At 39.3% G+C, this 16,947-nt stretch overlaps 1 protein-coding gene across 4 annotated transcripts in view; it reads right to left on the bottom strand.

Moving 5' to 3' along the window:
* LOC115689560 (ABC transporter B family member 4-like) overlaps positions 1–7,556 on the bottom strand; it is a 59,574-nt gene extending 52,018 nt beyond the window's left edge. The window contains exons 1-13 of one of the 4 annotated variants that reach the window (XM_056307029.1): positions 7,398–7,555; positions 6,204–6,598; positions 5,951–6,005; positions 5,693–5,868; positions 5,358–5,579; positions 5,042–5,280; positions 4,315–4,840; positions 3,949–4,222; positions 2,950–3,815; positions 2,515–2,781; positions 2,130–2,393; positions 1,695–1,988; positions 1,080–1,584 (exon numbers count right to left, since the gene is read on the bottom strand). In XM_056307029.1, the coding sequence (XP_056163004.1) occupies positions 1,228–1,584; positions 1,695–1,988; positions 2,130–2,393; positions 2,515–2,781; positions 2,950–3,815; positions 3,949–4,222; positions 4,315–4,840; positions 5,042–5,280; positions 5,358–5,579; positions 5,693–5,868; positions 5,951–6,005; positions 6,204–6,506 (3,843 nt within the window). In that variant the 5' untranslated portion in view covers positions 6,507–6,598; positions 7,398–7,555 and the 3' untranslated portion in view covers positions 1,080–1,227. The other 3 variants (XM_056307032.1, XM_056307030.1, XM_056307031.1) reach the window with 3 other exon arrangements.
* Between the last annotated feature and the right edge of the window lie 9,391 nt (positions 7,557–16,947).

Genomic DNA, 16,947 nt, shown 5'->3' with positions numbered 1-16,947 from the left:
TGTTGAAGGCATAAAACAACTCAAACAGTTTTTTCAAAAGGAGTTTAACACTAAGGACCTAGGTCGTCTTCAATATTTTCTTGGCATCGAAGTTACCTATGCTAATGGCAGCATTACTCTCTCCTAGCGGAAGTATACTCTTGACATTCTTAAAGAGGTTGGCTTACATGATGCTAAGCCTGGTGACACACCTATGGATCCAGGAGTGAGGCTTGATAATGAAAATGGAGAACTTCTTCATGATCGAGAGAAGTATCGTCGGTTAGAAGGGAAGTTAAATTATCTTACAATTACTCGTCCAGATATTTCATTTGCTGTTAGTGTGGTGAGTCAATTTATGAGCTCTCCTCGTACTACTCATTGGCAAGCTGCACTACAAATTGGTCGATATTTGAAGGGAGCTCCAGGTCAAGGACTTGTGTTCCATAATCAGGGTCATCTTCGTATAACTAGTTATTCTAACCCTGAATCTTTGGAGGCAACAGGATATTCTGATGTAGATTGGGCTGGTTGTCCTATGGATCGCCGGTCTACTTCGGGATATTGTGTATTTCTTGGTGGTAATCTTGTATCGTGGAAAAGTTGCTCTCTTCTCTAAGAAACTCAGGCAGCATAACTTTGACCTTCTTTATTTTCTTTTCGCTCGAAAGCATCAACGTAAAGACATAACACCTTCTTAATGTGATCTCTGCATATCTTATCAGCTAGATCGTATAATTCACATTCTAGGAAACTTTTTGCAATCCTATTTTGAAAACTAAAAGACAGTAGTATTAACTTTCCTCCTTACTTTAGTTTAGTCCTATTCTTGGATATATCTTTTATTTGTTCCTTCATTCTTGAAAGCTAAAGATGCCCACCACAAAAACCATCAAATTGAAGCCTTCACCCACTATATATAACTACAGGAAATTTAAATCCACTCCTCTTATTTGCTCAACCTAAAAAAAACATATTCATTGCAGTTTTGACCTTGCTGAACATATTCTTACAATTCTTTTCCACTTAGATAGGACATATAACACAATTATGCTGTCACGAATATACTTATTTTTATAGTTTCCATTTGCCCCATGTGTTTTCGATGCACTTTTGCCTTTCTTTCTCATCACCTTGCAGGTGTTTTACATAAGAGAAATATATGAACAATGCTACAAAAAAAACTAATATGTCCACCTTTTACATGGGAAAGCAGGACATAACCAAAATAGCTTGTACAAAACACAATTAGGATGTTGCTGCGCTTACGTGAAGAGAAACCAAGGACGCGTAGAAACCGTCTTTGATATTAATCAGAGAGTCGTGCTTTCCTTTCTCGACGATTACTCCATTTTTTACCACTGCAATCACGTCTGCGTTTTTTGTTGTCGATAATCTATGGGCCACTATAACCGTTGTTCTATTGACCATGACTTTTTCTAATGCATCTTGAACAACTCTTTCAGATTCAGCATCCAATGCACTAGTAGCCTCGTCGAGAAGAAGTATCTTTGGATCCTTCACTATAGCACGTGCTATGGCCACCCGCTGCTTCTGCCCACCGGATAACTGGACTCCACGCTCGCCGACTAATGTGTCATAACCCTGCATAGTCATTGTGATATCGATAACTATGATTTTCAGGAAACTTGCATACTTATTGCTCGCTTAACTTGCATTTTGTCCATCTTGTATTAGGGATGAGATAAACTTGCCTGTTGCAGACTACTGATAAATTTATGGGCATTTGCCAACTCTGATGCAGTCAATATCTCTGCTTCCGTTGCCTCTCCATCCTTTCCATAGGCTATGTTGGCACGGATGGTGTCACTGAACAGAACTGGCTCCTGGCTCACAAGGCCCATCTGCTGCCTAAACCACTTTAACTGTAGCTTCTGAATTTCGATCCCATCAAGGGTAATGTGACCAGAATCGGGGTCATAAAACCGTTGCAACAGAGCTATTACGGTCGATTTGCCACTCCCGCTCTCTCCTACTAAAGCGACAGTCTGAAAAAGCAAAAATCACAGTCCATATGCGCATGTTTTTATATCAGCGTGTGTTTACTGCATCCCAATTGGCTGGAACTCAGAGAAGAATAGAAAAAGATCTTTGAAAGAAAAATTGGAAGCGTTATCATAAAGCATTACTTTGCCAGAATGTATGGTCAAGCTAAGATCTTTGAAAATTTGTATATCCGGGCGAGAAGGATACTTGAAGCTGATGTGATGAAGCTCTATTTCTCCCTTCACATTTTCTAGTGTTTCTCCGGACTCACCACTCAGGTCTAATTTCGATTCTCTGTCGATGATTTCAAAAACTGAGGCAGTTGCGCTCTTGGCTTTGGTGGAGTCCTGAGCGAGGGAACTTGACTGGGTAATTGCAATGGCCGCATTTGTCAGGGCAAGAAATACCTGCAAAGCACAAAATAGGCAAACCATAAAATGATGTATAGAAATTAAAATAGTCGTCTTCAGCGCAATGAACTCATTAGTGTTTAAGGGAAACTGACAAAACCGGAAAAGATATACTTACGCGGAAAACTTCTGAAAATGTTGTCTTGCCATCCTGGACAAGTCGAGCTCCAGCATAGAAACAGGTACCGTAGACCACAAAAAGTGAGAAGAAAGATAGGCCAAACCCGACTCCACTAATCAACCCTTGTCTAAATCCTGCGTTCATTGGCCCTTCGCATTTCTTAGCATACAGTTTCAAGATTTTTTCTTCAGAACAAAAATAAGCAACTGTCCTGATGCTTCCAACTGCATCAGCAGCTACTTGACTGGCTTCCTTGTACATTATCTGTGAACAGAGAGACTTTGATTAACATCGTTAATATCTAAAATCGATCCAATTCATCCAATATTTAGGTCAATTTTCAGTTGTTGGCTCTCGTGAACACTCAAGTGGACAGTGACTAGACATGCATTAATTTTTAAGGCCACAAATGGCGAATTATGGAATGCGTACCATGGCATCTGCGCTGAACCCTTTCATGAATTTTACTTGGACATATCCATTAACAAATATCAGAGGGAGCAACACAAGGACGATGAGCGCCAATTGCCAGCTAGTCGCAAAAGCGATGACTAAACCAGCAACTGCAGATGCGCTGTTTTGAACGAGCTGGGATAATGCATCCCCAACTAGGGCCCGCACTGTCGCTGTATCTGCTGATAGTCTCGCACCAATGACACCGCTGGAGTGCTCCGGTTCATCGAACCAACCCACCTCCATGTGCACCACCTTCTCAAAGCACATTGATCTTATCCGCTGGATTAATCTGCAACCTGCTATTGAGAAGAAGTACGTCCTTGCTGGATATGCTATTAATGATACCAGGCCAAGAGTCATGAACATCAATGCCCAAAACTTCGAACCTTTCCTTAGTTTATGAGGCGCTTCATAAAATGTCTTGATCACAATAGATAATAGTATGCCAAAAATGGGGAGTACCACACCAGCAATGATTGCAAATATAGATCCTATTAGTAGCACGGGAACTTCTGGCTTATTAAGATATGCGAGCCGACAAATAGAAACTTCTGCATCTGTTTCTGTTTTCTCCAAGGAAGAGGACTGTGGATTTGCAGGTGTACCATCGGGGACATTTAATCCAGTGGGCAGACTGAAGTGGCTGCTGCTATTTCCCACACCTGATGATCCCTGACTTCCGGACCTCAAGGACATTCTTGGACTCGATTGACTACTGTCAAGGAGATTTTCTGATTCGTTTGGGTAATCTGTTGCTTTGTCTTGCTCCATGCTTACTTGCTGGAGGCGTATCAGCTGACCATATGCTCCATTGGGATCTTCTACAAGTTCCAAGTGTGTACCTGATCAAATTTGCGAAAAAATTAGCTGCTCCGTAGTATTTTGAGCTTTATACAGGATATTCATGTCAGGTCAACTAGGTAGGATTGGCTTTCATTTGCAAAATGTTATGGCTAAGAAGTCAAGCTTTAGTACCTCTCTCCACTATCTTTCCTTGATGAATGACAGCAATCATATCAACGTTCCTGATGGTGCTCAAACGGTGTGCTACAACGACAGTGGTTCGATTAGCCATTATCCTTTCCAAGGCCTCTTGTACTATCCTTTCTGATTCTGCATCGAGCGCGCTCGTGGCCTCGTCTAAAAGCAATATCCTAGGATCTTTTATAATTGCTCTCGCAATGGCTACTCTTTGCTTCTGTCCTCCAGAGAGCTGAGTACCGTGTTCACCGACCATTGTGTCCAGTCCCTTGATGCAAAGATGCAAAAAAGTTTAGACTCACAACTTTATTAATCTCACTTAGCTTAGAGGTAAAATGATCAACCTAAACATCTCTAGACCTTGGGCAATTTATCAATGAATTTAGCAGCATTGGCTAGTTCAGTAGCAGCTCTTATCTCTTCGATGGTCGCATTTTCTTTTCCATACAAAATATTATCCTTGATGCTCGATGCAAACAACACGGGTTCCTGGCTCACAAGGCCGATCTTACTCCGTATCCATTTGAGCTGAAACTCCTTCACATTTACGCCATCGATGAGCACTTCACCTGCTTGTGGATCATAGAACCTCTCTATCAGACTGATCACGGTGGACTTTCCGCTTCCACTTTGTCCAACCGAGGCTGCAGTCATCCCGCTCGGTATGTTAAGAGAGAATCCGTTGAATATCAGCTCATCAGGTCTGGCTGGGTAGCTGAAGTAAACATCCTTAAGTTCCATGTCTCCACGAATTCCATCCAAGGTTTTGCCGCGGGGGTCACAAGAATCAATCTCGGGCTTCCTGTTGATGGTCTCAATCATCTTAAATGCTGCGGCTTGACCAGTGGCAAATGCGGCCATGCATGGAGAAGCCTGTCCTAAGGACCTGAGAAGTAAGCCAAATCAATTCATTTATTATGAGTCTGCTGTAGCATAGACATAATAAAGCTTTATACAATTGTGTAGCCCTCCCGGAAGTAAATATCCTATCGCTTGCATAGTCAAAATAATCAATAATTAGAATTTCCTTCCAAGAAATAACTTGAATCCTCATAGAAAGTTGAATGAAGTCGAAAGTGCAACTAACATTGAACCAGCTAAGACAGCCATGATGACATTAAGTACTTCGCCCCCGGTATATCCTTTTTCCAGAATCATCTTTCCTCCAAACCATATTGCGAATGCGTAACTGAAGAAGATAATCAACAAGGCTGTACCAACACCTAATCCAGCGGCCATGCCTTCGCGAACTCCCAACTTGTATGCATCCTCAAGGAACTCATTGTAATTTGCTATCGCAAGCTTTTCCCCAGTAAATGATGCTACCTAATTGCACCAAGTGAGAGCCATCATCTCGGAGTCAAAATTGTAAATCAACAGGCTTTTGTATTTTATTGACTTACAGTTCTAATTGAACCAATTGTTTGTTCAACAACATTTGCCGCTTTTGCATAAGCGCTTTGTCCCCGTGATGCCATCTTGGCTATGATCAGGGACACGAGACCACCAGAAACCACAAGGGGAGGAATGGATGATAACATGACCAAAGCAAGTAGCCACCCTTTAATAAATGCGACAACGAATCCTCCAAAGAACGTCGACATGAGCTGTATGAATTTTCCAACCTGCAGAAATCAAAGAGATGTAATAAAATAAAGCACCATCACTTCCTGGGTAGCAGGAAAATTTTCTGTGCTTCCTTCTCCACTAGTGTCTGGCTTTCAAGCTGAAACGTTACCTTCTCACCCATGGCATCTTGTATAAGAACGGTATCACCAGACATTCTTCCCACAACCTCTCCCTTGTTTGTTTCCTTATCGAAAAAGGCAATGTCCTGTCTCAGTATCGCCCGCAGATACAATGTCCTTATCCGAGCAGCCTGTCTCTCTCCCGTGACCATCCAGAAGGTAACCTCTGACAAAACAAGCAATTCCGTGGTTCATTTTCACTTTCTAACGAAACTCCCAGATTTTTTTTGGACGAGAGATATACTTACGAAGAAATGCTGTCACACCAGTAAATGCTGCCAGGTAGATAAACTTCAGAGATATCTGAATTTACAGATTATGAGTGTAACATATCAATCCGAAGGAAAGACCTGTTCCTTATGAGTGACAATACCTGGAATAAATAATGCGCCACCTATTTTTTATGCTTTTATTAATAATTGATTCATGTAAAGTACTCTGATGACTAGAACTCTAGCGTCTAGCCTCAGAAAATGAACATTGTGCTTCACAGATTGTTACCTTGGAAACATGATGCACCACATTTGTGTTGTGCTGGTTAGTTCCGAATGAATCAATCAATTGCCCAAAAAGTACTGTCATGAGGGGCATACCTAAGCCATTGCCAACAGCACCAATCGTACCAACAAGCATCAAAACGATGTCGGTGAAATTTGAAAACAAGAACAGCTTGTGGAATGGAACTGTATTAGTTTTCTCATCTTCTTTGCTCTTTCTAGGTCTGTCCCTGGCCTTTGCATGACTTATTGTATTAGTTGCCACATTCATTTCTATATCCATGTCCAAGCTGCTCTCCGTAGACATTATACCGGAAAAGATCAACGTATGTTGCTTGTCACCTAGTTCAATGAGTATGTCCAGAATTGCTTCTTCAAGACAAAGTCAACGACAGGAATCTGCACTTTCAAGACAAGCCAGTAAAGTAACATGTTCAAATGCTTGAAAAGATATACGTAAGTCATGTATCTGAATCAAACCGGCAGACGAGATTTGACTACCAAGACACCAAACTCGTATACCAGATGGCCCAAATTACACGAACTCTACTAGACTATAGATCAACTACGTGTCAAACTGAATGTTCTAGTCAGTCAAGAATCAAAAACAAGTAACTTTTAGTAACGCAGCCACATCCAAGTATATAAGGATTAAAGAATGCTGGAGACACCAAACTTGCTTTCAAGCGGACAAACCTCTGATCTACTTCTGCTTATACAAAAATGTCAACCATGAAAACCAGGCCAAACGGAGCGAATAAACAACGGTTGACGAAAAGGAGGAAGATAATCATGGTAGTTTCTTCTTCTTTATTTATCCAGAAGCTAAAAAAGGAACACCCACTCACATCACCAACTAATTCTGAGTGGTTTCTTTATCTTCCTCTTTAAACCAAATCTCTTCCTTTTCCCACATAAAAACCTGTAACCGAACTTGAAATTCAAGAAATGCGACTTCAAAAACATATCAAGACTCACTCTCGAATCTTAGACATGTCATATAATCCCCAAAAGAACCACCATGGCCAATCACAAAGGGTTTGATCTGATCGAACATCATCAACACCAACGTAGTTTAACACCATAATCAACATGACCAGACTGAATAAACCAAACCCAAGATGCCATTTTCTTTCCACAGCAAGAGACAAAACAAAAAAAAAAGTAAAAAAAAAACCTGTGAGATAGATTTACTCACCAGAGACTGAGAGCTCAAAAGGGTAGCTTTCAATACAAGGAGTAGCTTAGAAATCGTCCCCTACTTCATCGAATGCTTCGAGAATGGCAAATTTAACGACTAATACATTATGAGCCCGCTCAAAGTGCTTGAGGGTCAAGCATTACTGTCAACCATAAACTTTTTTGTATGTTTTGTTTGTATAAACAACATGCGCATGCATGTCTTTTTTTTTTTTTCCATCTATCATTCTCAGTGACATGACATTAGCCACCACATGTATAAGTTGAATATCTTTCCCCTAAGAAACAAATAATATTTCTAGTTTCTTGTCTTATTTGTCTCCCTTTTGGGCATCAAATGAGCAGTGGGTAAAAGCAAAGCTTTTAAAAAAGAGAACATCATTAGAATAGTTGGAGGCCAAGGCTGGGGGAGTCTTGGCCATCTGTTCTCTATTATATTATTATTCTTGAGTCATTTTTTAAAGAATTAAAAGTCCGCACTCGCTTAGCACTGACATTCATAAATTAAAGGCAGGCGAGAGATTTATGTGAGGCGGGACTATAGCATTAGAATTTCACATGATGATGATGATGCTGTTGATGATGATGATGATAGGGTGCTAAAGAGGACTACTGTGGCGTAAAAGCTAGCAGAACGAATCGGGAGAAAAAGAGTCACCATACGAAGAAAAGGGGTAAAAGAATAGAGAGAACAGGTAAATTTGCAAGTGCGGTTTTCTTTCTTTTTAGTCTGAAAAAGAAAGAAAGAGAAAGTTACTGTTGAAAGAAAAAATTATTAATGCACGAGAAAAGATTGCATTTCATTACCTGAATCATACATGCCATGAGGCTTTATGAACATGTCCGTGAAAAAATGACTGTATAATCTACTAGAATAATTCTAGACCTTGAAAAAGGTTGTCTGAACAGCCAAAAAGGGACCGCAGATAAGACAGCAGCGAGCTGACGCGGATACCACTTGCGAGTGCGCAAGCAAATAACGTATTCAATAATGAAAGTGGTAAATAAATTGCTTGGAAAAGAAAGAACCTTGATGTGCAAAGCAAATTAAAAGCTAGGCTCAATTATGCAAGGATTCTGCAAAATTTTAACTACAAACTAAATAAAGAACTGGTTCAAGAAAATCCTTCAAAAACTACACCTGAGGTAGTAAATTTGGAAGAAAACGATCCAATCAAGAAGACATTCAAAACAAAAGACGAAGAAGAGGCCACCATTGACGAAGCTCCCATATCCTCGCAACTGTAGCTTTGCACGTCGTCTTCATCGTACTCTTTCTTTATCCTCGTCACCAAACTCCAGCGGGGCTCCTCTCCAACCACCGATCCAACGTCCCTCAACAAAAAGATCCTGGCCAATCACAGAGGGTCTGATCTGATCAACCACCATGGAGATCCCCATAGTTTAAACACCATAATCAACATCACCAGACCGATATAAACCAAAACCAAGATGCCATTTTCTTTCCACAACAAAGAGACAGAACAGAAAAAAGTAGAAAGGAAAAAAAAATTTACTCACCAGAGGCAGACAGCTCAAGAGGGTAGCTTTTAATGGAAGTGGCAGCTGAGACTGTGCAACCGGTCTAGTTCTATTTGGAAACCAGTCAAACTGTCTATAAAAATAAATCTGGTTCTAAATTTTTGCATGTAGGTTCAGTCGTCAGTTCCAAATTTTTGCACGTAGGTTCCAAGTTCTAAGCATCGAACCTACCCATCCACCCATTCGGGAATAGGTTAGAACCTATTTTTTGAAGTTGGAAGAAGATGATTTGTTTTTTTTCAAATGAGCTTAATTTTCCTATTACTTTGAGCCGTTTTGCTACTCATACTATTTTGCTATAATTGCTACTTGTCTTGATTTCTTTTTAAAACGAAGCATAAAAAAAAAATCAATTACCGGGTAGACCTTTAAACCGGATCGAACAAACAAGATAGGTTTTAGGTTCCAAAAACTGGGAATCAATTCTAACCGGGTAGATTTCAGATTTTATACTTATAACCTATCCATCCTAAAACTTATCAACCCTAATAATAGCTGAGAAATTGTCCCCTATTTCATCGAATGCTATGAAAATTGCAAACTCAACGACTACTACGTTACAAGCCTAATGAAAACACTTGGAGGTCAAGCATTATTATGACTTGTACCCGAAATTGATCAGTTGTTTTCTTGTCAGTATCATAGAACTCTCTCTCGTCAACCATTATTTTTCGTTATATTTTTGCGTTTATAACTGACATGTGCATACGTTTATACATTAATATCTTTCCCCTAAGAAACACTTTATATTTCTCGTTCCTTGTCCTATTTGTATCCCTTTTTGGCATCGTGTGCAAAAGCAAAGCCTTTAATAAAACGAACAACGTTGGAATAGTGTGAGGCCAAAGCTGGGTGAATCTTGAGCATCTGTTCTCTATCAAATTATCATTCTTGAGTCATTTTTTGAAGTTTCTTTAGGAATCAGAAGTCCGAACTCGCTTAGCACTGACGTTCATGAATTAAAGGCAGGCGAGAGATTAATGTGAGGCAGGACTGTAGCATTACAATTTCACATGATGATTGATGATATTACTTACGCCCATTTTATGCTTAAATGAAATTAATAAAAGCTTTTGAATGTGGATAGATGACGATGTGCTAAAGACTACGACTGTGGCGTAAGAGCTTGCAGAAAGAATCAGGAGAAAAAGAGGCACCATATGATAAAAAGACAAAAACAGAAAGAAAGAGCAAATCTTGTTGCAAGTGAGGTTTTTTTTTGGAGTTAATACTATGAAAAACCTCAAACTGGTATATCTGTGATAAATTTACTCTAAGTTAATTTCCGTTAAATTTTATCGTCAAATTGCTGAGTTGAATAACACGTGACAGTTGATGAATGTATTAATTTAGGGTTTTACCCCTTTGTTTGTCATATTTTGATTTTTCGTGGTATTAATCTAATTTAACGGAGGGTAAATTTGTTACTAGTGTACCAGTTTGTAGTTTTTGGTGGTCAAAAAATTAGTTTTGGTTAAATTTATCATTTGTATACCAGTTTAGAGTTTTTTGTGGTAAAAAAATTAGTTCTAGATAAATTTGTCACAGTTGTACTAATTTGGAGTTTTTCGTGGTATCAGCCCCTTTTTTCCCTTTCTCTTTAGCGAAAGGGAAAAAAAGAGAAAGATTATTATTGAAAGATGCACGAGAAAAGATTCCAAGTCTTTAGCGGCGAAATAAAATAGATATTTCGGAACTGAACATCAACACGTGCGAAACTTTAAACTTCATTCCGACCTAACTGTAACTCAGAATCGACTTCTGTAAAATCTGGCTGCTTCACAACACCCTAAACTATTATCTCCACTTAATTTCATAACTTAATCACTCATAGATTGTACTCAACAACTTAGAATTCACACATATCCGAATTTAAGGCTCAACTTCGAAAATTCCTTCGACTAGATGAACAAAAAGTACAAATCTTTACCAAGCGCTTCAAAACGACGTTAATTTGATTCATCGAAATCTCCTAAGCATGTACGAGCGGACCCCTCTTTCTTCTTTTATTTCTCTTTTATCTCTTCCTTTCCTTTTTCCCTTTCTTTCCTCTTTCTTTATGTACGTTCCCTCTTTTATGTCTTTCTTTTCCATTTTTAATGCCCATCATTTTTGAATAGTTAAATTTTATTTTCTTTTTCTTTTTTTTTAAACACCAATTGTTACAGAGAAAGTAAAGTAGACCAGAAAAACTTTGCGAACGGTAAAGAAGGCTCTCGGTTCAACCCCGACGTACTAAACATAGGACGTGTAAGTGAACGTTAGTTTAATACTGCAGAGACGAATCCAATTAGCAAGAAAAAGGGTCGAGCTTGATCATTCTCATGCATGCACATAAATGGCAGTCAACAAGTCATGTTTCGTTCTTTCTCTAATGTGAAAACATTGGTGAGCATAGACCTTTGTTCCAAATCAATTTCTTTGATATCTTTTGTGTCCCTGTTATGAAAGGAGTATTATTCCAATTTCGGCTCAGAGAAATTAAGAGCTCTGTCTGCTCGATTTATTTGTACGCATTGTCTCAGGACCATATGTTTCATCACCTTTAAATCCAAAGAAATGTACTATTCTCGCATGATCATCTTTATATTGTGGTAATTTGAGTTGTACTGTTATAGCAATAAAAGTTACATTCATTTACAGCTTATATTCGAGTTGTTTGCACATAAAGTTTTGCCAATGACAATTCAACAATCATGCAAGTGAAGCCATATTCTCGGAAAGTAGCAACTCTCTCTATATTTTTACAGGAGCCCTAACAATATTTCATTGCTTTGCAGAGTGGCTAAAGAATGTTTAATTTGAAAGAATTGGAAATGAACAAGAAAATGACAATATGCAAGTTAGTCCATTTCATCCACACATTCACCTCTTTACCTAGGCCCAACAGTTGTAAGGCGGTCGACCCCACGGTGGATCTAATCCTTTGTGGGTGTAGAAAATGAGACTAGAGCGTGGACAGAGATAGACCGAAAGCTAATATGAGAAAGCGTGAAATGAGAGAGGCAGAATCTAAGAAAGTTAAGACACTTAAAGGGTTTGGTTTTGAACTCGTTCTACTTAGAAATCGGCCTCAACTGGAGAACCAAACCATTCAGGGCCGGTCCCTCAATTCATTTCATAAACTAGTTTCGCAAAACAATACATATAATTTGTCACAATACCTTTCATAACACGTTTCAAAAGGGAAAAGTACAAAAAAAGTCTTAAACCTATTACATTGGTGCTAATTCAACCCTAAGCCTTTAGATTGAGCTAATATAGTCCGAAACCTTTTACATTTATGCCAATTGAGTCTATCCGGCTAATGTAGGCCCGAAATTACTGACATAGACACCGGCCTTTTTACGTAGCACAATCGGCATTGACATGGACATTTCAATAATATTTTATTTTATTTTTTAAAATTTTAATTTTTTTATTAATTTTTCTTTTCTTTTTCCTTATTTTCTTTTTTTTTGTTTTTCCGTCTGTGGCCAGCAAGGGTCTTCGGAGATTGTCGGCCGCCGGTGAGGGTCATGACCCTCGCCTGGCCTCTGGGCGAGGCTAGCCTGGCTAAGGCCTAGCCGAACTAGCGGCAAAGGCAGCCTTGCCTGCGGTTGCCTCTTCCTCGCCCATGTGGACAAGGGCTTTGCAACCCTCGCCGGCCACAGATGGAAAAAAAAATAAAGGAAAAAGAAAATAAATTATTAAAAATTATTTAAAAAATTTCCACGCTGTTGATACCTAAATTTTGCTTTGTCATTTAGGGTTTAACTACATAGAAAATTATGGATTAATTTTTAACCCCTAAACAAAAATATTTTCATTAAATTGCATGGCATATAGGCATTAGGTGCATCTGCATAAATAGAGTCTATTGGAACATTTTTTTTTCTAATTACAAAAAACTGTAATAATTAAAAATATAGTTAAAAAAAATAAAGAAGAAGAAGAAGAAGATTCGAGCTAGTTTGACCCGGCCCGTACTGCGTGAGCCCATTCCCTTCCTTTCTTTCCCAGGCGTATTTCTCTTATTTTGTTTAATCTTGACCTAGTCCATGGCTTTCTCAGCCCATAGCTCATTTTCCCTCTCTTCCTCTCTCCTCCCCGCGTGCGTTCTGACCGAGACAAAGAAGCAGAGCAGAGCAGCGTGGGACAGACTGATCAATGGCAGCTTTGAGCTGAAAATAGAAGGAAAAGGAGCTGGCTTAGTTGACTGACCCGAGGCCGTTTTGGAGGACGCCGAAAGAGAGGACCGGCGGGAGTCTAAAGGTGGACCGAGAGAAACGGGGGCTGGTTTTGAAGGAGAGCCGAGACTGGGAGAGAATTGGAAAAGAGAGAGTTTTTTTGCTCGTTCGCCGGTGGTCCGTTTGGGTAGCTATCGTTCCCATCGAAAGCTCCACCGGCTGGCTGTCGTTCGTCGTCGAAGGAGTCGCTCGAACCAGGTAAGCCTCCCGAAAATTCCCCGTTTCTTCTCCGCCTACTGTTTTTTTTTAGGAATGTTGAACAAACAAAAGAGATTCTGAGCATCCCATGCGAAACCCACACTGATTCGTGATGAAAAATGGTCGAGTTAACACTTAATATACCAGGTTTAGGCCTTAAATGATGGTAAATCGAGGCTTGGGAGTGATGGTCCGAGTTGCGCACCACCTGTTCGATAAAATGCCCAAACGAACGCCGAGTCCTTTTCTGTAAAACCGACTCTCCATAACTTCGATTTATGCGCGATTTTCTCTGATACTGTCACTGACTTCAAGTTCTCTTTGTCTTTCATGTGGTTTTGTCGCGATTCGCACATCCCGACTCGGCCGTGGACGGAGCCTCCACCGGAGAATCATTCCTCTTGCCGGAGCGTAGCCCGCGGTTAGAGGCCGCTAGCGTGAGTCTTTTCTTCTCTATTTGAATGAGATATGCGTGTTTGTTTGGCAAGAGAAGTTTTGTTTGAGATGAATGGATTTGGTGAGGAAAATAGCCACCGACGGTGTCGTTTTTGTGGCCCGAGTTAGCCGACGGTCCGGTGGGGTGGTGGCCGATGTTGGACTGGCCGTGGTCTCGCCGTGAGTTCGTCTGACATGGCAGACTCTCGGCGAGGGAACCCACCGGCAAGCTTGAAGGTGAAGGCATGAAGAAGAAGTCTCGGTGAAGAAGTTCTGGGCAGAAAGCACGAAAGGGGGGAGGAAGACCAGAAAAGACAAAAATGGATAAAGAGGAACTAAAAAGAAAAAAAACAGGGAAAAAGAAAAGAGAGAAAAAAAATCAGAAAAGAAATAAGAAAAAAGGATCCCGGGCGGGTAAGAGAGAGTCGGGTCAGGTGTCGGCCGGATCGGGTCAGGGGACCCGGTCCGAAATTTTTATTTTATTAATAAAAATGTAAAAAATATAAAAAATCCCAAAAAAATTCAAAAATGTTTAGAAGTAAAAAAAATATTAAAAAGTATGAAAAACATAAAAAACATTAAAAAATTCAAAAAATTCAAAAAAAAACATTAAATTAAAAAATTAAAATGAATAAAAAATTTTAATTAAAAAAATAAGAAAAATTCCAAAAAATCCGGAAAATCGAAAAATATTGTTGGGCTTCAGAATTGGCTTTTCTCGCCCTTTTGTGTGATTAGTGCCACGTTTGATTGCACGTTGCTTGATTTACACATTTCGAATTGCGCGTTTAATTTAACCTTGCATGTGGTTGATTAAGCACGTTAGGTTCGCATATTGATTGTTGCTTCCTTTACCTCGGTTAGGGATGGAATTTCGAGACTCCCAATTGCTGCATGAATATGTTAGGCAGTAATTAAACAATGTTAGGTACCAAAAGGGCATTAGTTGGTTAATTAGTGTAATCAAGTCCCCGTACCTACTGAATTTCCGGTTCGTAGAAGTAAAGCATTTCTCCCGTGCTTTACTTGGGTATCTAATCAACCCATCAAAAACTAATTAGTGGCGACTCCTAGATGAAATTGATTTACATGTTAACAACTTAAACCTTAAGTCGCGAGTTGGTATGAGCTTGGGAGAGCTTGAGCTAGGTTTAAACTTAGTAATCCATTAGCCACCCCTTAGGCGACGAGGCCGGTTTGGGGAGGTCGCGACACACGTCAATGTCGATCGTCCATTGTAAGACGGCCGATGTACACGTCAGCGATTTCCTGCCTAAATTGGCAGGATGGACTCAATTGACACAAATGCAAAAGGTTTATGACTAAATTGGTCCAATTGAAATGTTTCAAACATCGATGCAATAGGTTTAGGAATTTTTTTGTACTTTTCCCTGTTTCTAAAACCATTCATAAATAACCAAAGAGTTGTAAATGCGTGATCCGGATTTTATACAAAAAAAATGTCATTGCATAACTTATAATATATCTTTTTTTCGTTACTTTCAAGACACGAGTTTACAAATTCAAAGAAGAGATAAACACCACTTGCTTGAGAATGCCCACAATCAAACAACAAATTTATTCAAGCCAACAAACTCGAAATCCTATCAACTAAGCAAAAAACAATATCAAAAATCAAGTAAAAAGCTATGTTCACTATGACGCACCGTAACTAAGCTTAAATTGGCCAAAAAATGACTCCTATCAGCTAAAGAAAAGCTCGTTCATAGTAAACGCTCATTGTTGTCCGCTTTGTGTCAAGTCGCGCATCGAATTTGATTGCGCCGCAACTCTCTTCACCTAACTCCATTTCAAGTGATCTAATTGTCAAAAGAGAGCCCTTTCATATACTAAAAGATCCTAAACTTCACTTACTCAAAAGACGGCTGAAAATATCGGCAAAAACAAAAATTCTGAACTAGGGAACAACGCGCACAAAACTTTAAAAGTTCGTTCCGACCAAACCGTAAATCCAAATCGGATTTTATAAAATCTCACGGCTCCACAGTACCTAAACTATCATTTACATATTATTTCACAGTTTAATAACTCCTAGATTTGACCCAAAAATTTAGAATTCACATGGATCCAAATTTATGGCCCAACTCCAAAAATTTCTCCGATTAGATGAAGAAAGAGTATGAATCCTTACCGGACTCTATGAAATAAAATTAATCCGGCTTAGCGAGGTCTCCATAGCGTCTATGCACGAAACTCTCCTTTGTCTTTTCTTTCCTTTTTCGTTTTTTTTCCCTTTTCCCATCTTTCTTCTTTTCCTCTTTCTGATCGTGTCCTTCTTTTTTCTTTTCCTTTTCTTTTCTTTTTCTAAAGCCACCCGTCCCTTCTTCTTTTTTTGACCCCAAAAAAAAATAAAAAACAAAGATCTCTTTTCTTTTCATTGTCTAGATGCCAATTATCACATGTAATCAATCAAGGCCGATTCGATGTAAACCAGCTTGGAACTGGTAGCGTAATATAGGTTCAGTTCAGTTCTCACATTAAACCGACCTGGTTGCTCATCGCTGTTCGTGAAACTAGTTCTCAAGTATCATTTTGATGCAGGGCGTTAATTTCTTATTTCATTGCTGATAACTAACCAGAATATTTTAAGTGCTGACTTCAAAAACTTTGGCTTAGAAGATAACACCGCATGGAATTATTCTGCATTTGAGTAATTTGCATAGCATCAAACAATTAATCTTCGTGTGGTGTTGACAGTTTTCTGGTTTGCAAAGCAATAGAGATGTAACTAGTGTTTAATAGAGAGTTTTCTGGTTTGCAAAGCAATAGAGATGTCACTAGTGTTTAATAGAGAAGCGCAAAAATTTCCTGGATCCTTGAAAGGAAATGCCATTTCATCAAACACCACATGCCATGCTAAATACACTTATCCAATGGGACGATAGAACACCTATAACCATTTTACTGGAATGAGTTATTCCATATTAAACTTTAGAGAGACATTATAAATATATTTATTTAATAAATATTCTTTTAAATCAAAGTCTCTACCATTAAATTTATTACATATACTCGAATCTTTGATGAGGAGGCCTAAGACCGGGCCACGATGAGGCTAACTAAGAGCCAAGGTCAGCCCATGATGGGCCCATCTTGTGCTCGGTCCACCCTCTTCCTTTATGT

The sequence above is a fragment of the Syzygium oleosum genome, unplaced genomic scaffold (genome assembly GCF_021117445.2).
Source record: "Syzygium oleosum isolate NSW1041296 unplaced genomic scaffold, Sole_v2.1 Sole_v2.49, whole genome shotgun sequence".
Classification (NCBI taxonomy): Eukaryota; Viridiplantae; Streptophyta; class Magnoliopsida; order Myrtales; family Myrtaceae; genus Syzygium; species Syzygium oleosum.
Note: the sequence above shows the minus strand (reverse complement) of the source record. Positions and strands in the feature narration are given on the sequence as shown.